The 20,040-nt window shown below is 48.2% G+C and overlaps 1 protein-coding gene across 1 annotated transcript in view; it reads right to left on the bottom strand.

Annotated features, from left to right (window-relative positions):
* The window catches only part of LOC144148495 (glycine receptor subunit beta-like), a 42,797-nt gene extending 30,619 nt beyond the window's left edge, over positions 1–12,178 (bottom strand). Inside the window, exons 1-5 of the mRNA XM_077680025.1 lie at positions 12,124–12,178; positions 11,550–11,683; positions 9,895–9,961; positions 3,817–3,884; positions 1,287–1,513 (exon numbers count right to left, since the gene is read on the bottom strand). Of these exons, the coding sequence (XP_077536151.1) occupies positions 1,287–1,513; positions 3,817–3,884; positions 9,895–9,961; positions 11,550–11,683; positions 12,124–12,178 (551 nt within the window). The remainder of the gene's footprint in view (positions 1–1,286; positions 1,514–3,816; positions 3,885–9,894; positions 9,962–11,549; positions 11,684–12,123) is intronic.
* Between the last annotated feature and the right edge of the window lie 7,862 nt (positions 12,179–20,040).

Here is a 20,040-nt window from a genome sequence, read left to right as displayed (position 1 = left end):
CTACCTACGAAGGCGCACCAGCAGTAACTTATTTCGGTTTGTATGTCGTATGATCACAGTGATACTGCACGTGGCTACGAAATGCGGGAAACGCAGCTGGGGGTGGTGTGCTGTGCCCGCACGAGGCGCTCGAGGGCGCGACGCTTGGCGAAAAAGTGGGGGGGGGGGAGAGGGGGGGAGGGGGGGGCTTGCGCGTGACTATGATGTGCGTTCGCTTAAAACGCACATCGCGCCGCCAACGCAGGGGCTCATTATCGCTGCCGTCGAGAGAACCCACGAGTGGGTGCTGCCTCAGCGCGCTGTGCTGCGCTTAATTATCGCGTTAGGGAGTATCGTAGTCGCCAGATATTTTTTTTGCGCCTTGTAGCGTTGGCCAGCTATTAACCTTGACATTTCTAGCGTGACTTCACGGCACCAATTTGTTAGACCCTTGTCGCCACAAAAGCGCATTGTTTTGGAAAACTAGCAACTTCACCTCACCTCAAGGGACGGCCGGTTGGCCAGAGGGGGGGAAATGGGAATAGCAGGGAGGGAGGATTAACACTACTTGAATCTTCAAGGGCCGTAGAAGATCTAATTGTCCATTGAGGGCCTAATTGTCCAGTTTGAGGGACCAAATGGGTTGTAGGCCCCGGCTCACACTACTCGAGCCAGACCGCTCTCAAGGGAAAAAGTGCCTAGCGCGGCAAGGAATTGGGGGTCATGGTATGGTGGATTAGCTGGTGAAGAACCATTTGGAAGTGCATTTTCGATAATATATCGATGGTCTGAGAATGCAGTGCAGTGCCAGATTAAATGGTTCAGGTCCGCGATAGAAGTCGCTGAACAGTGCGGACAACGTGGGGGTGGTGACGTCCCAGGGTGAATTCTCGCCACGCGCGCCGATGCCGCCTAGCATCAAGCACTCCGCTTGGCTACCTACACGGCGTCCCTTCCCTACCACGCCCAACCGAAGTTTTCATTAATAAGACTCTTTCGAACGCTGCTGTCAATTTTGCAGAACGATTTCAATCATCAGATTGTTTATTCGGCATCAGGAAATAGCAAAAAATAAACTTATTGCTTGGAATCTACGCGGAAGTAGATAATACGTCGCTGCCTCCAATTAAACGTTTTCCTAATATATTGCTTAGCTGAGGGATATTTGTGTTAAAACTGCTACGGTGCTATTTCAGCGAGGCAATCAGTCGATTAGAGCGCAGTTGTAGTGGTTGTAGGTCGTCGTCGTGGTTCTTCTTTGAAAACAATTCACGCCATAAACACAAATTTCCTAATTTTAGACATACCTGCTGACGCTGTACAGGTGCTTTTCTTTGTACATCACGGTTGCACCGCTCCCAAGAGCCGTCCCGCCTTTTTCCAGGGCGTTCTCGAAGGTCACCAGGGGCCGCCACAATCTCTGCCGCACATTGCGGGGAAGTGGCGTCCCTGCTTCGTCCAAGACAACGTCGGCGGGAACGTTGAGCCGGGGGTCGGTCCAGCGAGCGTACAGGTACGCTTGCATCAGGAAAACCTGAGGGAAAGAAGAAAGAGAAGTAAACATGGATTGAAAGCGGATAAAGGATGGCACAAGCGTTAGAGTTGTGGGACGCCATCTTAGTAGAGGCAACCCTGGCCTCGGGGTGGGCTGTATGCAGCCCCTCCCAGGCATACATCGTTTACTACACGGCTTAAAACTTTGCACAACCAAGCATTTATACACGAAATGTACTCGTACTCCAAAATCTACGCGAAATGAGGCAGATTGTTGGATTTCTTCATTCATTTGTGGCGCCAGCATCACGGAACGTTTGGCGAGACTAATAGATATATCTGAAAAACAGCAACGGTGCTTAGCGTTGGAACCTCGGTCAAGAAGTGTGGTTCGAACGGACGCTTTATACGTTTAATAGTAGTCCAATAATTCCGTGGGTGAGGAAGAAAACGTTATGTTACGTTAAGAACAAAAGAATTGGCTGACGATTATGATACTCCCCAAGGAAAAATTTGAGCGCAGCGGGAACTGCAGAATCTTCTCGGCAGCGCCGCATCGCTGCTGCTTTGGCGGTGCGCACCTCTCGGCGGCACTGAGCTTCTGCTATAGGACAGCTCGTTTAGGTGCAGCAACAGCAAAGCGTTTCCTTCGTCTCATGAAGTGCTCGCATCATCGGAAAACGCACGACGGCGTGCGCTACTATGGCGTTATCTGTGTAACAGACCGCCACGGAGCACGGCTCGCGCGGCTCCCGCTGCACTCTGCTTTCCTCTTCACACTTTAACCATGCTCTCCTCTTCCGTTTTCCTCCTCGTTCTCTCGGTGTCAAAGAGGGACGACGGCGTGGAACGAGCTGAAACCACACGAGCAGCCGATTAACGGGACAGACAACCAATTTTAACACGAAGGTGCTTTATTCCAGGATACACCGACAGTTCGCTAACGTCATATCCGTCACGGAAGTGACGCCAGTACAACGAAGCTAGCGGCCTGTAAATGGTACACCCCTGCACACAGGGTCTTCTTGCGGGGAAGCAACCTTTAGTACTAAAGAGTACGTTATACTTAGGGTTGTTCGTTTTCGGCTTTTATATTTTAACACGAAAGTGTTTTATGCCGGGATACAGCAAGATTTCCCTGACGTCATATCCGTCACGAAAATGACCCGTACACGTTTGCCGGAGCGACCCGGCAGTAGGACGTCGCTCTCCAAGCACACGCACAAGACAGCCGTCCACCCCCAAATCATGCGCAGCTGCAGATTTCGCTGCACATTTCACTTCCGTGTTTCACTGATTCCTACGGCAGAGGAATCAATCACAGTTTTTTGTGGAATATAGTTTCTCTATCCCATATGAAAGGGCATCACTCAAAAATTCCCCGCATTTCCCCGAGGGGAAGAATGTGAAAGTGCGAATGCACGAGTTGAATTTGCGCGGTTCGGTAATGTTCGCGAAAGAGAGATCACACACACACACACAACTACAAAGAAAGAAAGATGCATTTATTCACAGACACCTATTTGTGTTGTCGTTGTACTTGATTGCTAGAGCGGATCTCAGCTTTGAAATTTCGTGTCAGTACTCCTTTAAGCAGGTGCATTAGCCCTTCTCACGCCCGATTCTTGGCCAATCCCCCACGTGGGTATGTGTCATGTCAGCGGCCAGGCAGCGCGCGCCCATCTCCCCCCGTTGCCAAGGAAGACGAGGAGATTCCTGGCCAATCCCCCACGTGGGTATGTGATATATGTGAGCGGCCAGGCTGCGCGCGCCCATCTCCACGTGCGCGGACATCGCCGGTGGACGCAGGTTCAGGGTCGCTTAAGAAGTGCATTGCACTTAAAAACAACTTAACCCGAAATGGTTTTGCTGATAGCACCCTAGAACTTTACAGATTGGAATTTTGAGATCTACCAGTCATATGAGGCCCGTCCAAAGGAATGCTGGCAACCATGACAACGCGCCGTTCAGCAACTTATTTTTAACAGCACGTGAGAGGAAAAGAGGTGTTTAAAAACTTGTCCCCGGTTTAAGTAACAAGAGCGTGCAACCTTTCGTATTCCTTTATGCGGTTTTTGAATCAGGCCTTGAAACCGAAGGAGTTGTTTGGACACGTACGGCATTGTCAGGTTTAAAAACTACGTGGTGCCTCCTTTCAGACTGCAGAAATTTTAGTGCACAAGTACAATTATTTCCGCATGTTTGTTCATAAATTCCTTGCGCTTGCCTGGGTATACAAAACGCTGGCTTCCACGTGAGCTGGAGGGCATGCACTCCACAGAAACTGGTTGTCTGTCCCTTTAATTAAGAGCTCTGCTCTAGAAAAAAAGCAACCACCGTCACCCTTTCAGCCTCGATGAGTCGGCCAAGATCCAATACAACCATGCTGACGTAGACCTTCACAGGTTGCCCTGCAGGAAAACGTAACTGTTAGATGGCAGTAGTAAGCATAGTACCTTAAACGTACAGCTTTTGGCCGGTATTGCAAAAAAAGACTGTTATGGTCCAGAACGGTCGAATGTCGTACGTAAAAATTATGGATGCCCATAACCACCCCCTGTGGGGTCCTTAAAGAAATAAAGGGAAGTGAAGTGATAGGAAATGCGGATGGTGCGGTTACAGTTTTGTGTAACTGAGGAAATTAAACTGGAAGCAATGCTGGCACCTTTTAAGGTTTCATACTTTTCTAAATAGGCACGCTCGTATTTGGAAGTTTTAGGCATTGCCTACAAGATTCAGTATGCGAGCTTTCACAGTTCAAGATTCATGTAGCCCAGTGGTCAGGGCTTAGAACTTAAGGAACTCACAGACTTCACACACTCACAAGATAGGCGAAAATCTGATATTTTTTTCTAACTAAAGAAGCGGCATTCAGATAGGGTGCGATGTATAAAAACGAACTTATTTGTTCCCCCTACGGATTCTTTGTACCATAGACTGTTGCCGCAAAGGCTGACGGGCACCCCTGGCGGCCTATGAAGCTGTGAGTCACGCCTGATTGTGGAGGCAGAAGAGGCTCGTGCGGGTTTTGTGTTCTTAAAGTCGATGATTCTCGTTGGCCATTTAAAAACGAAAAGTTTGGCCTCTCTGTGTTTCTGTCTGTCTGTCTGTCTCCCGACTCAGCCGCCTAGAGGAAAGTTTGAAGAAGTTTCCAAAGAGACGTTTATGTAGGCAGAACCATTCAAAACCACTAAATCTAGAAGAGTGCTTCGCACTTGTCAACGGTTTTAGCAAAAAGAAAACGTTACGCATATCTGATGAAAAATAAACACATAACTTATAGGAACAGTGCTCTTATAATTGAAAATATATCTGTATGTTGACATACGTGATAAAAAATGCGGTAAGAACAATGTTTGACCAAAAAATACAAAAGTGATCGCGCTTGAGCCTCGACCGGGAGGCTCGAGGACGAGCTCGACAGCAAGAATATGCACCAAAAAATGGCGTACAAGCAGTGCCAGTGCGGAAAAATTTAATTGAACTGAATTGAACAAACCTCTATCACGTTTGCCGTGGGGGGAGCGAGACGAAAGGGGAGCAAGGGAAAAGGTAAGCAGAGGAGAAAGGAGAGGAAGTTACGTGGCAGGGGATGCACTAGACTATCGTCTTTCGACATTTGCCCCGAAGCTTGCATGCTTGTGCTAATTTTAACAGCGCAGCAGTTTAAGTTTGATATCCAGCCGTGCCGCGCGCGTGAAGGGGACGTGCGCCAGGTGTACGAGTTGTAAATAAACCTAGCTGATTTTCTTTGGACTTTCTTAATTTTCGTGATGTTGGTTTGAGTATGTGGATCCCAGGCAACCGAGGCGTACTCTAGAATTGGAAGGATAAATGTTTTATATGCTAAGAGTTTTACGTCAGGTGAGGCGCTTCCCAGAGACCGCTTTAAAAAGCCCGGTTTCTTCATTGCTTCATTGTAAATGTATGTTACGTGCTCGTTCCACTTTAGATCTGATGTATTTATTAGTTTAAAGTATTTGTAAGAAGACACAACAGATAGAGGCTGGTTGGTAATGTGGTAAGTGCAGGCTAGGGCATTCTTTTTGTGGGCAATGATCATTGAAACAGACTTTTTTAATTTAATTGCCATCTCCAACTTTGAGCACCAAGATTGTAGATTTGATAGCGAGGTGTTTGAATCCGCCTGATCGTTTGAATTGGATATTTTGTTATGGAAAATGCAGTCATCTACAAAAAGCTTTATCTTGAGGTGTATGTCACATAACATGTCGTATATAAAGACGATCAAAGGGAGCGGCCCTAATGCTGATCCTCGCGGAATGTAGGAGTCTACGTTTCGTGGTGTCGATGCTGCGTCGTTGATATGATCACAGTGTTTACATAAAGACAGGTATGCTTCAATCCAGTTAAGTAAGGTTTCGTTGTTTAAAACAGGTTTTACTTTAAGCGGTAATTTGGAGTGCGATACGTGGTCGAGTGCTCATTCGAAATCAAGAAATATTAGGTCGATTTGGCTTTGCTTATCTAGGGTGGTCGCTCTGTCGAGAACTGTTTTCCCGAGCTCGGTTACGGTTGAAAAGCCTCGCCTGAAGCCATGTTGTCGTGTGTCAATTATTGCATTGCCATTTAGGAAGGCGGAAATGTGTCCTTGAATTATGTGTTCGAGGTCTTTTGCGCATGCGCAGAGCAAAGATATCGGTAAAGATAAATTCTCAAAATTCGGTCTTGATACAGAAAGAGAAAGGTAGAAGGGGACATTTGTTAAGCTGGCGATTTCAATACCGAGGAAGTTTCGCATAAAAATATGGCGGCAAGAGGTATTACAGAAACATAACTCATTTTTTGTGGTTAAACGGTTTTCACCTCTTACCTGTCACAACAGGCGCATGGTCCGATACGTAGCCGGCAGGAATCAGCGACGCAAAAAAACTTTCGCTGAAATGATAACGTACACCGTCACTCTACGCAATGTTTAAGACCCGATGAGACGGCTTTAAAGCAGGTCTTGTGATAGTGCAGTAATCTGAACTTTTGATCGGCACCATTGTTTGCCAAGAGCCACACTTTCTGGATATAATTTTCCGAACAGTTCCCAAAGCACATTCATGAAACTCAGCGATCTGCAAGACGCCTGAGTTGGTCTGTTGCAGCTTGCTAGACCTGACAACACATCAACCACTTACTTTAATTTGAATGTGCGGCATTAACATGTTTTTTTCTTCTAGCTACTGCGTTTGCACGTATGTCAGCTCAGACAAAAAAGTAAGTCGAGGTGAGGGGTCCCTGTCACCTATTGCGACTTCGCGATGTCTATGTGTGATGTTTCTCATTCCCTCTCATCTATTGTGTGGAGCACTGGGAGGCGGCGTTAGGCAGCTCGGATCCGCGGGTCCAGCAAGGACTTGCTGAACGAGCAGCCCAGGTCACCGGCGCCCTCCAAGCGCTGGTCACCACTCGTCGTTGACCCGATGGTTCCAGAATAAAGTTCTCTCTCTCTCTCTCTTTCTCTCTCTCTCTCTCTCTCTCTCTCTCTCTCCATCCCCGACCGTGATGTAAAGCCACTTCGGCTACCTACGCTCTTTAAGTAAACGCATAATGTTTAATCTTGATCCCCCCCCCCCAAAAAAAAAAAAAACGCGAAGTGTCACCAATGTCCTGCGAATGATATGAGACAACTTTTGAATTTTAAAGGGGCCCTGCAATACTTTATACATTTTTCTAAATCTTAAATGCTTTCAGAACGTAGTCAACCAACACATTCAGGTCGTTGAAATCACTGCTAGAAACCCCGGGGACAAATCATTGCTCTATGTCCATGAGATTACCTGGAAACCTGCTCAAAATTGTTTTCTCTGTTTCCGGAGTCTTGGCGTTGTCTGAGCTCTCGAATCGCGTCATTACAGCGGCGTAGCGGCTATTGGGGGGCTTTCTTTCAGTTGCAGAAATGAATGCATTCGATATCCACTTTAAAAAAGAAAGCCGCAGAAGCAAAGCAGAAACGGAAGCAGTATAGTTCTGCAGCTACGAGCAAATCACGCAGTGGCGTTCCGTGCTGTTGATAACTACAGCTTTGTCAATACTTTGAGACGTAAAAGAAAGTGTGACAGCATTTATCAGAAGTATTGCAGATTTCCTTTTACATAGTTTAACAATAAGAATTTTAGGCACGTTATTCTAAAGCTCTTTTTTATATTACATTGTCTTAAATGTCCTCAATACCGTCCTAAACAGTCATATTTCAGCTTTCGGCTGGCCTCAATAAACCTCAGCGCCGGGCGTGATGTGGACTTTACCCCTTACCAATGCGAAACCGAATTTCAAGCAGCCGCAAACGTTTAAAAGCGCCGAAAAATTGGGCAGTTGCTCTTCCTGCTCCGCTGCAAATGATAAAAAACCGAATCGCCCTAAAAAATTTCCGTAGACCCCTACCATGGCTGAAGTTGCTACAGGATGCCCTGGAGTAAAAATTTGAATAGAATAAATTTCGGCTTCGCATCCGGTGCGCTCCCCAAAGTTTATGCAACAGAGCCCACCTCCAAAACAAACACTAAATGATAACACAACAGTTTTCACAAAGCCAGAAACCCCATTAGGAAAGTAAACATGATGGTTAGAGCCACGCATTGGGAAAATCAGTTCTAACCCCTTCCTACATTTTGGACAGAAATGTGCCAGGAGCTTCTCACATGCTACTTACTTGAGCACGCTTTCACACAGCTGAAAGGTCGAAATGAGAACGAAAAGCTGCTTGACAAGGGTACCAGAGCTCGTCCTAGGCAGCTTGTTCATCGTCCCTGTGGTCTTCTTCTTCTCCGTCTTCTTAAATTTTGGTGTAACAGGCAGGATTCTTCTCCCAAAGTAACTCAGAAAGTGCTTACTGATTCAGCGCTGGTTAGTGCCGAGTTGACTGGAAAAGCGCTTGTATTTGACTGCCACAAAAAAGGTGATAAGTTTTGTACTACTATATTATAAAATGTAATTAAGATTCTTTTATGGCTTCAATCGGAGCTTAGCTGATAATACAATGGCAACTATGGTTTAATTTATTCGCAGTATATCAGCTCGAATTACCTTTCGCGTCGTTCTTTTTTATTTGATTTGATTGTAGTGTTTGACGCGCCGACGCAACGCAGGCGATGAGGCGCGCCGTAGTGGAAGGCTCCGGAATAATTTTGACCACCTGGTGATCTTTAACGTGCGCCGAAATCTCGTAAACACGGGCGTTTTTGTTTTTCGCTTCCGTTAGAAAACCGGCAGCAACGGCCGGGAATCGAACCCGCGTCCTCGTGATCAGCAGCACGACGCCTTAGCGACTGATCCACCGCGCCGGTAAGGGTACGATTGGGAGAATCTGAAATGCGCTGCTGAACGCGGTTACGACCATTTCATTGATTGTGGCGTCATCCGCATTTTTGTACTGTAGTGCGGTCGACCGGAAAGCACCACCTCTACTTCACTTGAGAAGTTTAATGAGCTTTAATAAATTACAATGCCATTTCCGCGTTTTTCCACACGTTCAAGACGCTTCTGTCGCGATATGAACTTGTGAAAATTCAGTACCTTTGGCACCGCATGCGGCTAGGCGATGAAATATATGTTCCTAAATTTTCCTTTTCAAAGTTTACTGCCCACTTCTATTGAAGTCAATATTTCTCGCGCGATGCGACCAGAAGTCGGTTATACGCAACTGTGGTCTTGAGTGTGCAACACCTATCTGTCCCGGTGAACCATAAACAATTTATTAAAGTTTTTGTAGGGACGGGCGCGCCATGTTTGTTGACAGGTAGGCGTCATAGGCCGTGGACTCGTTGGATTTTCCGTGACCTGAGACACCCCTGGCAACCGTAACTGTTCCGACTATACAAGGTGAGCAGCTGGAGTTGTGACTACGGAGGACGTGAGCGCCTACATCTGTGGTACCTCGGCGCCGTCGTGTATATATAAGCATTTTGCTCGGAATATAATAGTAATAGCCTTACATTTCTTTTTCCAAAAATAAAGGGCTGCTTTGTCTACGTGCCATTTTTGTAAACCTATGCACAGATATCAAATAGAACTAAATACCCGAAGTTCAAACATTAATAACAGCGTCAAATTTAACAATAAAGCAGTATTTTAAAATGGCTTGGCCGGTTACAAGCACGGTACATTTATGAGTAACGCGCCCACTACAACTCTGCCCAAGCTTGCCTCGATTCTTCGCGTAGCGAGGTTCTATGCCACTGGTACGCTTCGTGCCGTCCCCACTTCCTCGTACGATTTCTAATTTTCGATACGTTCGCCGCGCCTGCGTGCGGGCGTCTGCAGCACCTCCCCCACCGCCCTCGCTCACTTCTTTTGTGCTATGCTTCTGTCGCGAATAGCGACTCAGAACCGCACATCCGAAATGGTCTGTTCCCTGCCAAATTTCGCATACCAGCTTGCGCGCCGTCTCACCTGCCCCTGCTCCGCACTAACCTTCTTCAATGCTGTCCCCCCTGACTATGCACACGGGCTCTTTGCCTGAATCTCTGTCGACGAAGGTCTGCAGGTAGTGCAGAACGCACTCGTACACGGAACCGTGAGCCGTCTTCCTCCATACATAGAATGACAATAAGTTTAGAAAGCGGGGCCGAAATTTGGGATGCTAGCCGATTCAGGAGAGCTTGCGCAAATGTAACTGCGGACACGTCCTTACCGCGGAACCTCCTCCTGGAGCCCCGATGGTACGATTCGCGCCGAAGAAAACCCGTGCTCACTCTGTTGTAGGGAGTTTGTGCAAATTCAACGAACGGTCATGGCGCCAACGAATCGCGCCCCAGCTGCTCTGCATCGCATGAGCAGTCGCTCCGGCAACCAACAAAGCTATCACAAATAATTTTCGAAACGTCACGTGAAGGAGGCCTCCAGGGGGCGCTGAATAGTGCGATCGAGCAAACATCGGCTTCCGCTTCTTTGAATGATTTTGGTCCGAAAATTGTACTTCCTGTTGCTGATTTCGGTGGTAACTCACGCGGAAGGTTCCGAGGATCACGCCGGTACCAAATATTCGCCGGTGAGTGGTTCCTTAGTTAATTTTTCAATACTTTTCGTCCGGACCATGCCGCAAGACCGCCAGGCCTAACCGGCTAGGCCTACTTCTCCGGCGAAGGCTCGACGGGGGAGCGTCTCCCCGCGCTAGTGTGTCTGTTATCCCCGAAGGTGCCCATGAAAGTGACCATGGAGGTGTAGGACATCGCCGCCGAAGAGTGCCTGGAGTCCGGGTGGAATACGCCGTTTTTAAAGCTCAAGATGCAAGTGTCGCTCGCGCCGGGCGGGAAGACAAGTGCAGCACAACATGGTACCGGCACCGGCGGGGCCCGCACTCCCGCCGAAGTCAAGAAGCGTATCGTCGCAGCGTCGAGGCTCCCCCACCTGCCGAGGGAGCACTACAGAATCATCGTTAGGCCTAGGGGAGGCCTAACCGTCAAGAACGTGAGTCCTACCAAGGTGGCCCAAGCTCTCGCGTTAGCGGCACATCTCACTCCTGCCGAAATCGCCGACGATATCGTCTGTTCCAACGCCATGCAAAACATTTTTGGCATGAGTACGCCGACGCAGAAGAACGCACGGGCATACTCAAGAGTGGAGTCAATCACAGTTGGAGTGGCAAACTACGAGGTCAGCTCCTACTTGTAGCGCCGCACAACACGTACAAGGGGGTCGTCAGGGGCGTCGACCTCGACTTCGACGCAGGACAGCTCAAAGACATGATTGTGCAGCCTAAGAATCCCAGGGCCCTAGAGGTCAAGCGTATGAAAAATACCACTAAGGCCGCCGTCCTCTTTGATGACCTAAATGTACCAAATTGTCATGTGAGGACGAAGCATTCGTAGCTGCACCTCTGCCGCAGACAAACTGACATTTGCCCGATGCCCGAAAAGACGATCTGCAGGGGGTGTGGCATTGCATCCCCGCCCGAAGACCATGTTTGTACGCAAGAATGTGCCCTATGTGGGGCCCTCATCCCACGACGGACGAGCAGTGTAAGCAGCGGTTTCAACTGCCTTACGTTGTTCGCAGAAGAAGAAGGGAGCGCCAGCGAGCCAAGTCACCTGTACCGCCAGACAGAAAACGCGACCAGAGCAGGTCACCTTCGAGGGTACGCTCCGAGGCGTCACGTTCTTGCTCCAAAAGCGGACGCTCCCGTTCCACGGAACGTCCGCGATCCAGAAGAAGTTCGCGCTCCAAGGGCCACCAGCCGTGTGCATCCAGGAGCCACCAGAGGCTGGGCAGACCACGTGCGTAGATCGAGTCTAGGGACTTACACCAAAGGTTGTGGGGGTTTCGTCAACACCGCCAGAGCATAGGGCGGCTAGGATTTTACAGCTAGAACGCGAGAACGCTTCGCTCAGGAACGCTTTCGAGCAGCTGAAGGCTGGAATAGCCGAGCCGAAAAGTCCTGAAAAGGCCCTACCGGCTCAATGGACTTTACCACCCGCAACCCAGAAGGTGGTAACGCCAATGGAAACCGAGGCGCCAGTTATAGGACGATCCGCCAAAAAGAGATATAAACCCATACGATACGATGGTTTTGAGGAGCTTAGAGCAGAGTTAAGAGAATTCCAGTCCGAATTGAGGACCACGCTCAAAGCCCTCAGTGAAGCGGTCTCTGCCCTGAACGCGAGAGTTGATTATGCCGAATCTAATGTCCAGATAACGGCTAACCTGCCTCGTCCTTCGCTCGAAACGCATCTCCATCGACAGATAGCTCTAGAGTCATGGCGGCCCTGCACCGCGGCCGGTCACGATCACGTTCACGGCGGCTTGCGCGCAGCCTTTCGCACGATAGGATAAGCGAGGATCCCAACCATGGCGGGATACGACAGCGATATAGTGATTTGGAAGTTGAACTGTTGCGGCTCCCAAGGCAAAAAGGCAGTCCTACAGCAGATTGTCAGATCCCATATCAATAAACCTCATGTCACTTTACTCCAAGAGACGTGGTCTCACTTTCGGGATTTGAATTTTATACGGTACACGGAGAAGGCAAGGGAGGCATTTCTACTCTCGTCTCCAAAAAGTTCAATTTCACCTTTCACAATCTCTTCATGGATCACAGTAAAACGGAGCACTGGCTAATCACATCACATCACATCATATCACATCACGTTATTACCTCAAAGACCCCCCAGAGGGGGTATTACGTAAGGGGCGGGAAACAGATACAACAAATATGCAGAATGGGTATAAATAGGAACAGGGGTAACCCCTACAGAGAAGAAAAGAATACATATGCAGGATCGGTATAAATATTAACGGGAGTAACACCTTGCAGGAAAACAGAAAAAGAGACAAAGCTAGAACCAGGGGCACAAAAAGGAACACGCTTAGGTATTCAAATTGAAAAGAAGCGAGTGACTTTTTGTGTAAGTGTTGAGTGGCACATTACGGTGGCAAGATCAGCGGAGAGGCCATTCCAGTCGGAGGCTGCGCGAAAAAATAAGGAGGCGGCAAATGTCGTGGTACGGGCACGTGGCCGGGCGATATAAAAATAATGAGTGGTGCGGTGAGATATGCGGGCAGGAGGCAAGATATAAGTCGGGTGACCGAGTGGACTGTTATAGAACTCGTGGAACAAAATGAGGCTGGCAACTCGGCGACGAATGTTAAGGTTTAAAAGACGAGATTCCTGTTTAAGAGATGAAACACTCACGTTGTACGAATAGGAGGAATGAATGAATTTAGATGCTCGATTCTGGACTGATTCTAGTGCGTCGGTGAAGTATGCTTGATGAAGGCTCCAGATAGGCGACGCGTATTCAAGTTGGGTGCGAATTAAATATTTGTAGGTTAGCAGTTTTACACAAAAGGGTGCATGAAGTAGGCGTCGTTTTTAGAAACCAAGCGATCTTTTAGCTGATCATATGATGTTGGTAATATGTGCGCGCCATGTTAAATCGTTGCTCAAAGTGACTCCCAAGTACTTATAAGTGATAACCTTTTCCCATGTAACGTTATCGAGGTCATTCTGAGTGGCCAGCACCGGGATAGCCTTTTTATACTTCACATTTACAACTGTGCGCGAAACATGAGGCAGCGTTTTAGTTCTCACATTTCCAAGGCGGTTAGCGCGGCGGTAGGATCTCCGCTTGTAATGGATAGAGACTTCAACGCTCCGCATCAGGCGTGGGGATACCACCACGTCACGGCCAAGGGGGCGGACCTCTGGTGGGCGGCGTCCGACTGCGGTCTCACCCTGATTACGGACTCCTCCTTTCCGACTAGGACGGGAAATTCGTTCGCCAGGGACACCACGCTGGACCTTACGTTCATGGTGAACGTTGGGCCCACTGTGTGGTACAATCTCAATGAGAACTTGGGCAGCGATCACTGTGTGCTGGCCACGTCGTTAGTAGTACACAAAAGGCCAAAAAAAGAAGTTTAGGATGACGGATTGGGATCTTTTTCGTAAAATCAGGGAAGAGAGGGAAACCGAAACCCCAACGTACCTAGTTAGTTGGGTAGCGCAGCTTAAGGAGGTTGCAGCGTCCGTCACCAAGTCCGTTGCCATCGACCTAAATGTGGACAGGGTGGACAGCCGATTGGCGCACTTTTCGGAGACGAAAAGAGCTCTCGTCCATGGCCGCTCGATGGGAACTAGGACCGTGCCTCGTCGATAGATGGAAGGGGTCAGCGGCTGAACCGAAAACCCCGGAAAAAGATTGCGGAAATAAATCGCACCTTAGCGATACACTGTCAGATGCTCTCCAAGCAGCAAAAGAATGAGGTCTGTAACTCGTTTGACGGGCAGATGAGATCAGGTAGAAAATTGAACACGCTGAAACAGTCCCTAAGTGAGTCTAATTTCCGCTCTAATCAGAGGCGCACTACTGATAACTTACTACGCGCGGCCCGGCAGGCCAATTCCGATTCGGAAATACTAGAGTCACTCGCCAACAGATATATACCCATAGACACTTAGGATGATTTGGACTACCCGCCTTACAGAGGTTATCCAGTGGCCTCTCTGGACGAGCCCTTTAGCATCCCCGAGGTAAGGGAAGCCCTCGTGGCCCTCAATGGACGTTCTGCTCCGGGTCCACACGGAATTTCACACTTCTTCGTAAATTGGATGACGAGTCGATCACATTCCTTACGGAGGAGATAAATGGGACCTGGGAACGGGGCGCGGTTCTGGAGTCGTGGAAGCTGGCGTCGGTCTTTCTGGCCCCGAAGGCGGGGCGCTCTCCAGACATGATTAATATCAGACCGATCTCGCTCAAATCGTGCATAGGCAAAGTGGCGGAACATGTTATTAACAACCGCATCTCCAAGCACATCGAACACCGCGATCTCTTTCCGTATAACATGATTGGCTTTTCACTGTCCCTTTCGACTCAGGATGCCCTGAAGTTGATCAAGTATCAGATCATCGATAGGAACACGAGGAACGTAAGAGCCATCCTAGGTTTACATCTAGGGAAAGCCTTCGATACCTCCTCGCACGCTTCCATACTCGGTTCCATCTCGGAGCTGGGCCTTGGTCAGAACTTTCACGTCCACGGCCGCTCGATGGGAACTAGGCCCGTGCCTCGTCGATAGATGGAAGGGGTCAGCGGCTGAACCGAAAACTCTGGAAAACGATTGCGGAAAGAAATCGTACCTTAGAGATACACTGTCAGAGGCAGCGTTTTAGTTCTCGCATTTCCAAGGCGGTTTCAAGGCGGTAGGATCTCCGCTTGTAAAGGATGGAGACTTCAATGCTCCGCATCAGGCGTGGGGATACCACCGCGCCACGGTCAAGGGGGCGTACCTCTGCCTCGTCGATAGATGGAAGGGGTCAGCGGCTGAACCGAAAACTCCGGAAAAAGATTGCGGAAATAAATCGCACCTTAGAGATACAGACCACAGGATCAGAACTTTCGCGTGTTTATCAGCTCCTTTCTTGGACATAGAAAGGCAACGCTAAATATTGGGGACCTCAGGTCAGAGCCCTTCGAGCTCGGCACGAGGGGTACACCGGAGGGGTCGGTGGTATCCCCGCTCCTGTTTAACATTGCCATGTGTAAATTGTCTCGGAGACTCTTGGAGGTCAAGAGTATCAACAACACTCTCTACGCCTACGACATTACCTTAGAGTGCGTCGGGGGCTGCGAGGGTAGGGCAGAGGAAGCACTTCAGGAAGCGCTAGATCGCACAGAGGCTTTCCTCGCTGGTACGGGGCTTCGCCTCTCCTCAATCAAGTCGGAGCTCCTATTGTACAGACCTAGGAGGAGGGGGGTTGATCCAAAGGGCTGGGTTTCACTGTCAGAAGTTAACCTTGCGCCCCGCAGGAGCGAGGGACAACGTGTTCACAGAGTTGAGGTTATCAGGGTTATTGACAACCTCAATACGCTCATAGAGTCGAACGGTTGTAACAGGCACACCATTGCCAAAATCACCGCTAACATGGATAGCATGATGCGGTTAACTACTCGGGTCTCGAACAGTCGAGGAGGCATCAAGAAAGACAATCTCTTGAGGCTCTTCCACGCATTCTTGATGAGTCACATCACGTACGTGGCGGCCATGCACTGCTGGCAGAATCACGAAAAGGCTAAACTTAATTTACTAACTCGCAAAAGCATCAAGCTCGCGCTGGGTGAGATGAATGCCATGAATGCCAGCACAGAATTCCCGATTCCCAGAATTCCCATGAATTCCCGATGAATGCCAGCACAGAAAGGCTCATGCGCACGAGGCTCACAACGCTTCAGAGGAAATAATCTAAGCGCAGAACACGGCTCAGACTGCCAGGTTGTCGTCTTCGCCCGCTGGCAGGGAGATTCTGGCGGTTCTGGGCTGTAATACATCCCTCGAGGAGCAGCGCATGGTTGGCCTTACTAAGGGAGCAGAGAGCCGCTATAACTATCTCCCCCCACTAAAACAAGTTCGCGACGACCCGCACTCCGCGTGCTTTGTGGGCGCCGCGCAGTACGGCCGATTGGCAAACTTCTCAGCAGCCACGGGGAATCACAGTGACCCAGTTCTCAACTCTGCGTCTTTCAGGAATACCACCCCGGCTAGAGCAGAGCAGGCCGCGGTGGCTCTTGCTTTACTTGACGACAGCCGGTATCGAATCTGCACTGACTCTCGCGCAGCCGTTACAGCCTTTGCATGCGGTTCCGCTTCGGCCGCGGTCACTCGCATGCTAGGAAATAAGGTAATTTCCTCACGCACTATCACCTGGTTTCCCTCTCACCTTAGGTTGCACTTGTCCTGTGTAAATAACCTCAACGAGGTCGCCCACACGCGCGCGTGCTAGCTAACCCACCGCGCCGGGTCGGACAGAGGCGGTTCCTCGGGGATTGGTTGGGACGTCTTCAGAGACACTTTATTCACATTCAATGAGGTTATTCGGAACTATGAGCTGGGCAGGCGAACGTTTCCTCTTCCGCACGAGAAACTCTCCATGCCGCAGGAAGCCACGCTCCGAATGTTACAGACCATGTCTTATTTTAGTCTATTTACTCTCAGCTCCTACACGGGCACTTTTGAACCGGACTGCCCGGATTGCGGCGATAGTAGCAATTTAGGTCACATCCTCTGGCGGTGTCCCTCACTTCGGGGCCCTCAACGAGAGTGGCGCTCCATCCTGGAGAGCCCAGATCTACTAGACCAGCCAAGGGCCGTCCAGAGGGCCCACGGCGGTGAGGCCCGGCCTCCCCGTCCCCACGTGGGAGTGGCCCGCCGCGCTGCCGCCCTTAACGGCGGCGGTGCTCCTCAGGCCCTTCAATAAAGTTTTTTGTCTGCCTCTCATCACGTGTAGCTTTGCCGACACTTGGTTAACCGTTCTGGCTGAGAAACTTAGCAACCGCGCCGGTCGCCTAGCGCCTGCGGCCATGTGAGGTCAGCGTGACGACAACCCTGTGCCGGCGCCTGTTAGCGTCTAGAGAAGCCCACCGGTTCATTAGGATCTCGCTCATACTTTAAATTCTTGACAAAGGTTGCCCACGGCTTTCTGCTCAACCGCCCCCCCCCCCCCCCCACACCCCGCTTTTATAGCCGTCAAATGGAAATTCCAGCGGTTGTTGCAGCCGTAGTGAAATCTTATTCTCAAAATGGAACAAGGGCCAGCACTCTCTTTGTGTCTACAAGCGTTATGCTAGTAGTAAAGCCGCTCCTAGTAATTTATGAAATAAAACTGTCTTTGTTGTTACCATTGTTTGAAACGTTCAACAGGACCACTTGTTGGGTAATCTGTTTTCTAATTTGTACTTCTAAAAGAGGCGAAAAGCAAAAACGCCCGTTTGTTCGAGATTTCGACGCACGTAAGTATCACCAGGGGGTCAAAATTAATTCGGAGCCCTCAGCTACGGCTCGCCTCATCGCTGGTGTAGCGTCGGCGCGCTAAAAAAAATTCTAAAGAAAGTTTTACCACAAATAGAATATTTCGAATAAAAAGCATACGCATGTTTACAGTATTTTTCGTTATCTGATAATCTGCTGCAATTTCGGCACTATTTCTGAGCAGTTGTAACAATGGCTAGCGAGTTACTGGGCCCGTTTGACGACTTTTTTTGTAATAATCAAGTTTCAATCACGATTTTAGTTACCAATTTTGTTTGTCGCTTGCTACAGTGCTGTCAATCGGTGCGTGCCGATATGTGGGTTGTAATACATTGTCTCTATGTGTATTGCTGCGGGATTGTGGTTGAAATAGCTTGGTGCGAGTGCGGGTGGTTTTAGGCCACTACATCGTGTCAACTCTGAAGCACTGTATTTGTTATGAAGTTGCTTGAGCGGTTTGCAGCTGTAGGTGAATTTATTGTACCTTCACACTTTTCCGCTCCCGCGTATGTCAACAAGAAATAAGTGTGAAGCTTGGCAAAATATTGGTTGGAAGGAAGTATTGCATTCACAAGTCACAATGGATACATGAAAGGGGAATTTATCGACGTGTGCGGCACTTCAGAACACGTGGAAGTTACGCTCTTTTCAATCGTTTTAGGAAACAAATTTCCGTTAACTGAGATATTTAACCTAATTTCCTGAAGCAGAAAACTGCCCAAAAACGCGTAAAAATTTCGAAAGCATTGCTACTACTGAAAGACGATGACAGTAACGCCTTAAAATGTCGACCAATTTCAGTATTACCCTTTTTTTGCCTAGGTGGTTGAAAATTTACATATTGTACGAGTTCTAGATAGGTCTCCAAATGTCGTTTGCAGCACATGCTTTTAACACAGTTTTCGCAGTCACGGCCCAAGAGACTTCATTGCACAAACAAAAAAGGAATATTATTACAAAAACCTTCCAACTGTTCGGTAACACTAGGAATACACTGCATTTTAACTAATGCCTTTGATTCATCGAGTCACAGTATTCAACTGAGTAAAGGGGACTTATACAGAATTCGAGATACCGATCTTAAACAACAGCGCAAAAGACGAGGACTAAGAAAGAAGCACAGAAAAGCGCTTGTCTGTGCTTCTTTCCTAGTCCTTGCCTTTTGCGCTGTTGTTTAAGATCAGAATGAACCAACTGGCCCCAGTCGAGACGCTAATTCGAAGTACCGGTTATGACCTCAGTTCGAGAAGATTATGCGTCTTCGGAAATTTTCATCTGAACAGGGATCCGTTGAAACCGGAATACTGCTGGAATAAGTAGAACTTTGGGGGAATGTGTAGAACCGATGTCGAAAAAAGTTGTAAAGAGATGTTAAGATTTCTGAGTGAAGCAATAACTGCGGCATGCATTATAATTTATAACACTGGCAAAACGAAATACACATTTTTGCGCCTAAAAATAAGGTTGCTCCTGCTTCCAAATCGGGGCTCGGCACTGAATGAAATGATGTAGTTAATACGAAAGTGTTGAGAGCGTAATTTTCCTGGAACCTAACTTGCTTAACTTGGTTAATTGATGTCAATTAAACTTACGAAGAATGTACCTAGTATCTTTGGCCGGAATATTAACACTCCATAGATCGCACGAAGGCATAAAGCTTTTTCACTGCGATGCTGGCATACGCATGGGGGTACATTTTTGTGGCTGCTCTTGCCCTGTACTCATGCATAAGAAATAATAAAGTTCATTGATCTGATTATTTCTTGACGCTTCCGACTTTATATAGAGTAAGTTAGTTTGGGCCGCAATAAAAATGAAATTCCATAAGTTGCTGCTATTGCAAAGGAAAGTATCCTGTGTTTTCGCTTCTCTTGACTCTAAATGAAAAATAATTTGGTTGATATAAAATAATAAACCTTAGTCGCATATGCGGCTTCCTTTTAACACTAAGATAAAAACGAAGTTATAAACGATTACTCGGGTGATGATTAGCGGAATGAAAAAGAAATCCCATTTTCTACAAGCCCTGTTTCACAAACGCATGGCACACTCCAACCCTAAAAACAATTATAACTTGCTGTAATTGCATTAAACCTGCCAATGCTTTTGCGTAAAGTAAGAAATATGACCAAAGTACAAATGTCACTCCTCTCGAAGTGAAACTTGCCGGAAATGCTCTTTATATAACTTTTACAAGTGATGTTTGATTGCTGTATTTCAAGCACAAGGTCTTACTCCATGTGCTGTTGCTAAATTACGCCTACCCGAATTGGTCTCTCAACTCCGGTGTTATTTATACAAAAATGTTTTAGG

Source organism: Haemaphysalis longicornis, unplaced genomic scaffold, assembly GCF_048455015.1.
Source record: "Haemaphysalis longicornis isolate Haplotype H1 unplaced genomic scaffold, Haemaphysalis longicornis Haplotype H1 scaffold_8, whole genome shotgun sequence".
Taxonomy (NCBI): Eukaryota; Metazoa; Arthropoda; class Arachnida; order Ixodida; family Ixodidae; genus Haemaphysalis; species Haemaphysalis longicornis.
This window is presented reverse-complemented; position numbering and strand designations above follow the sequence as displayed.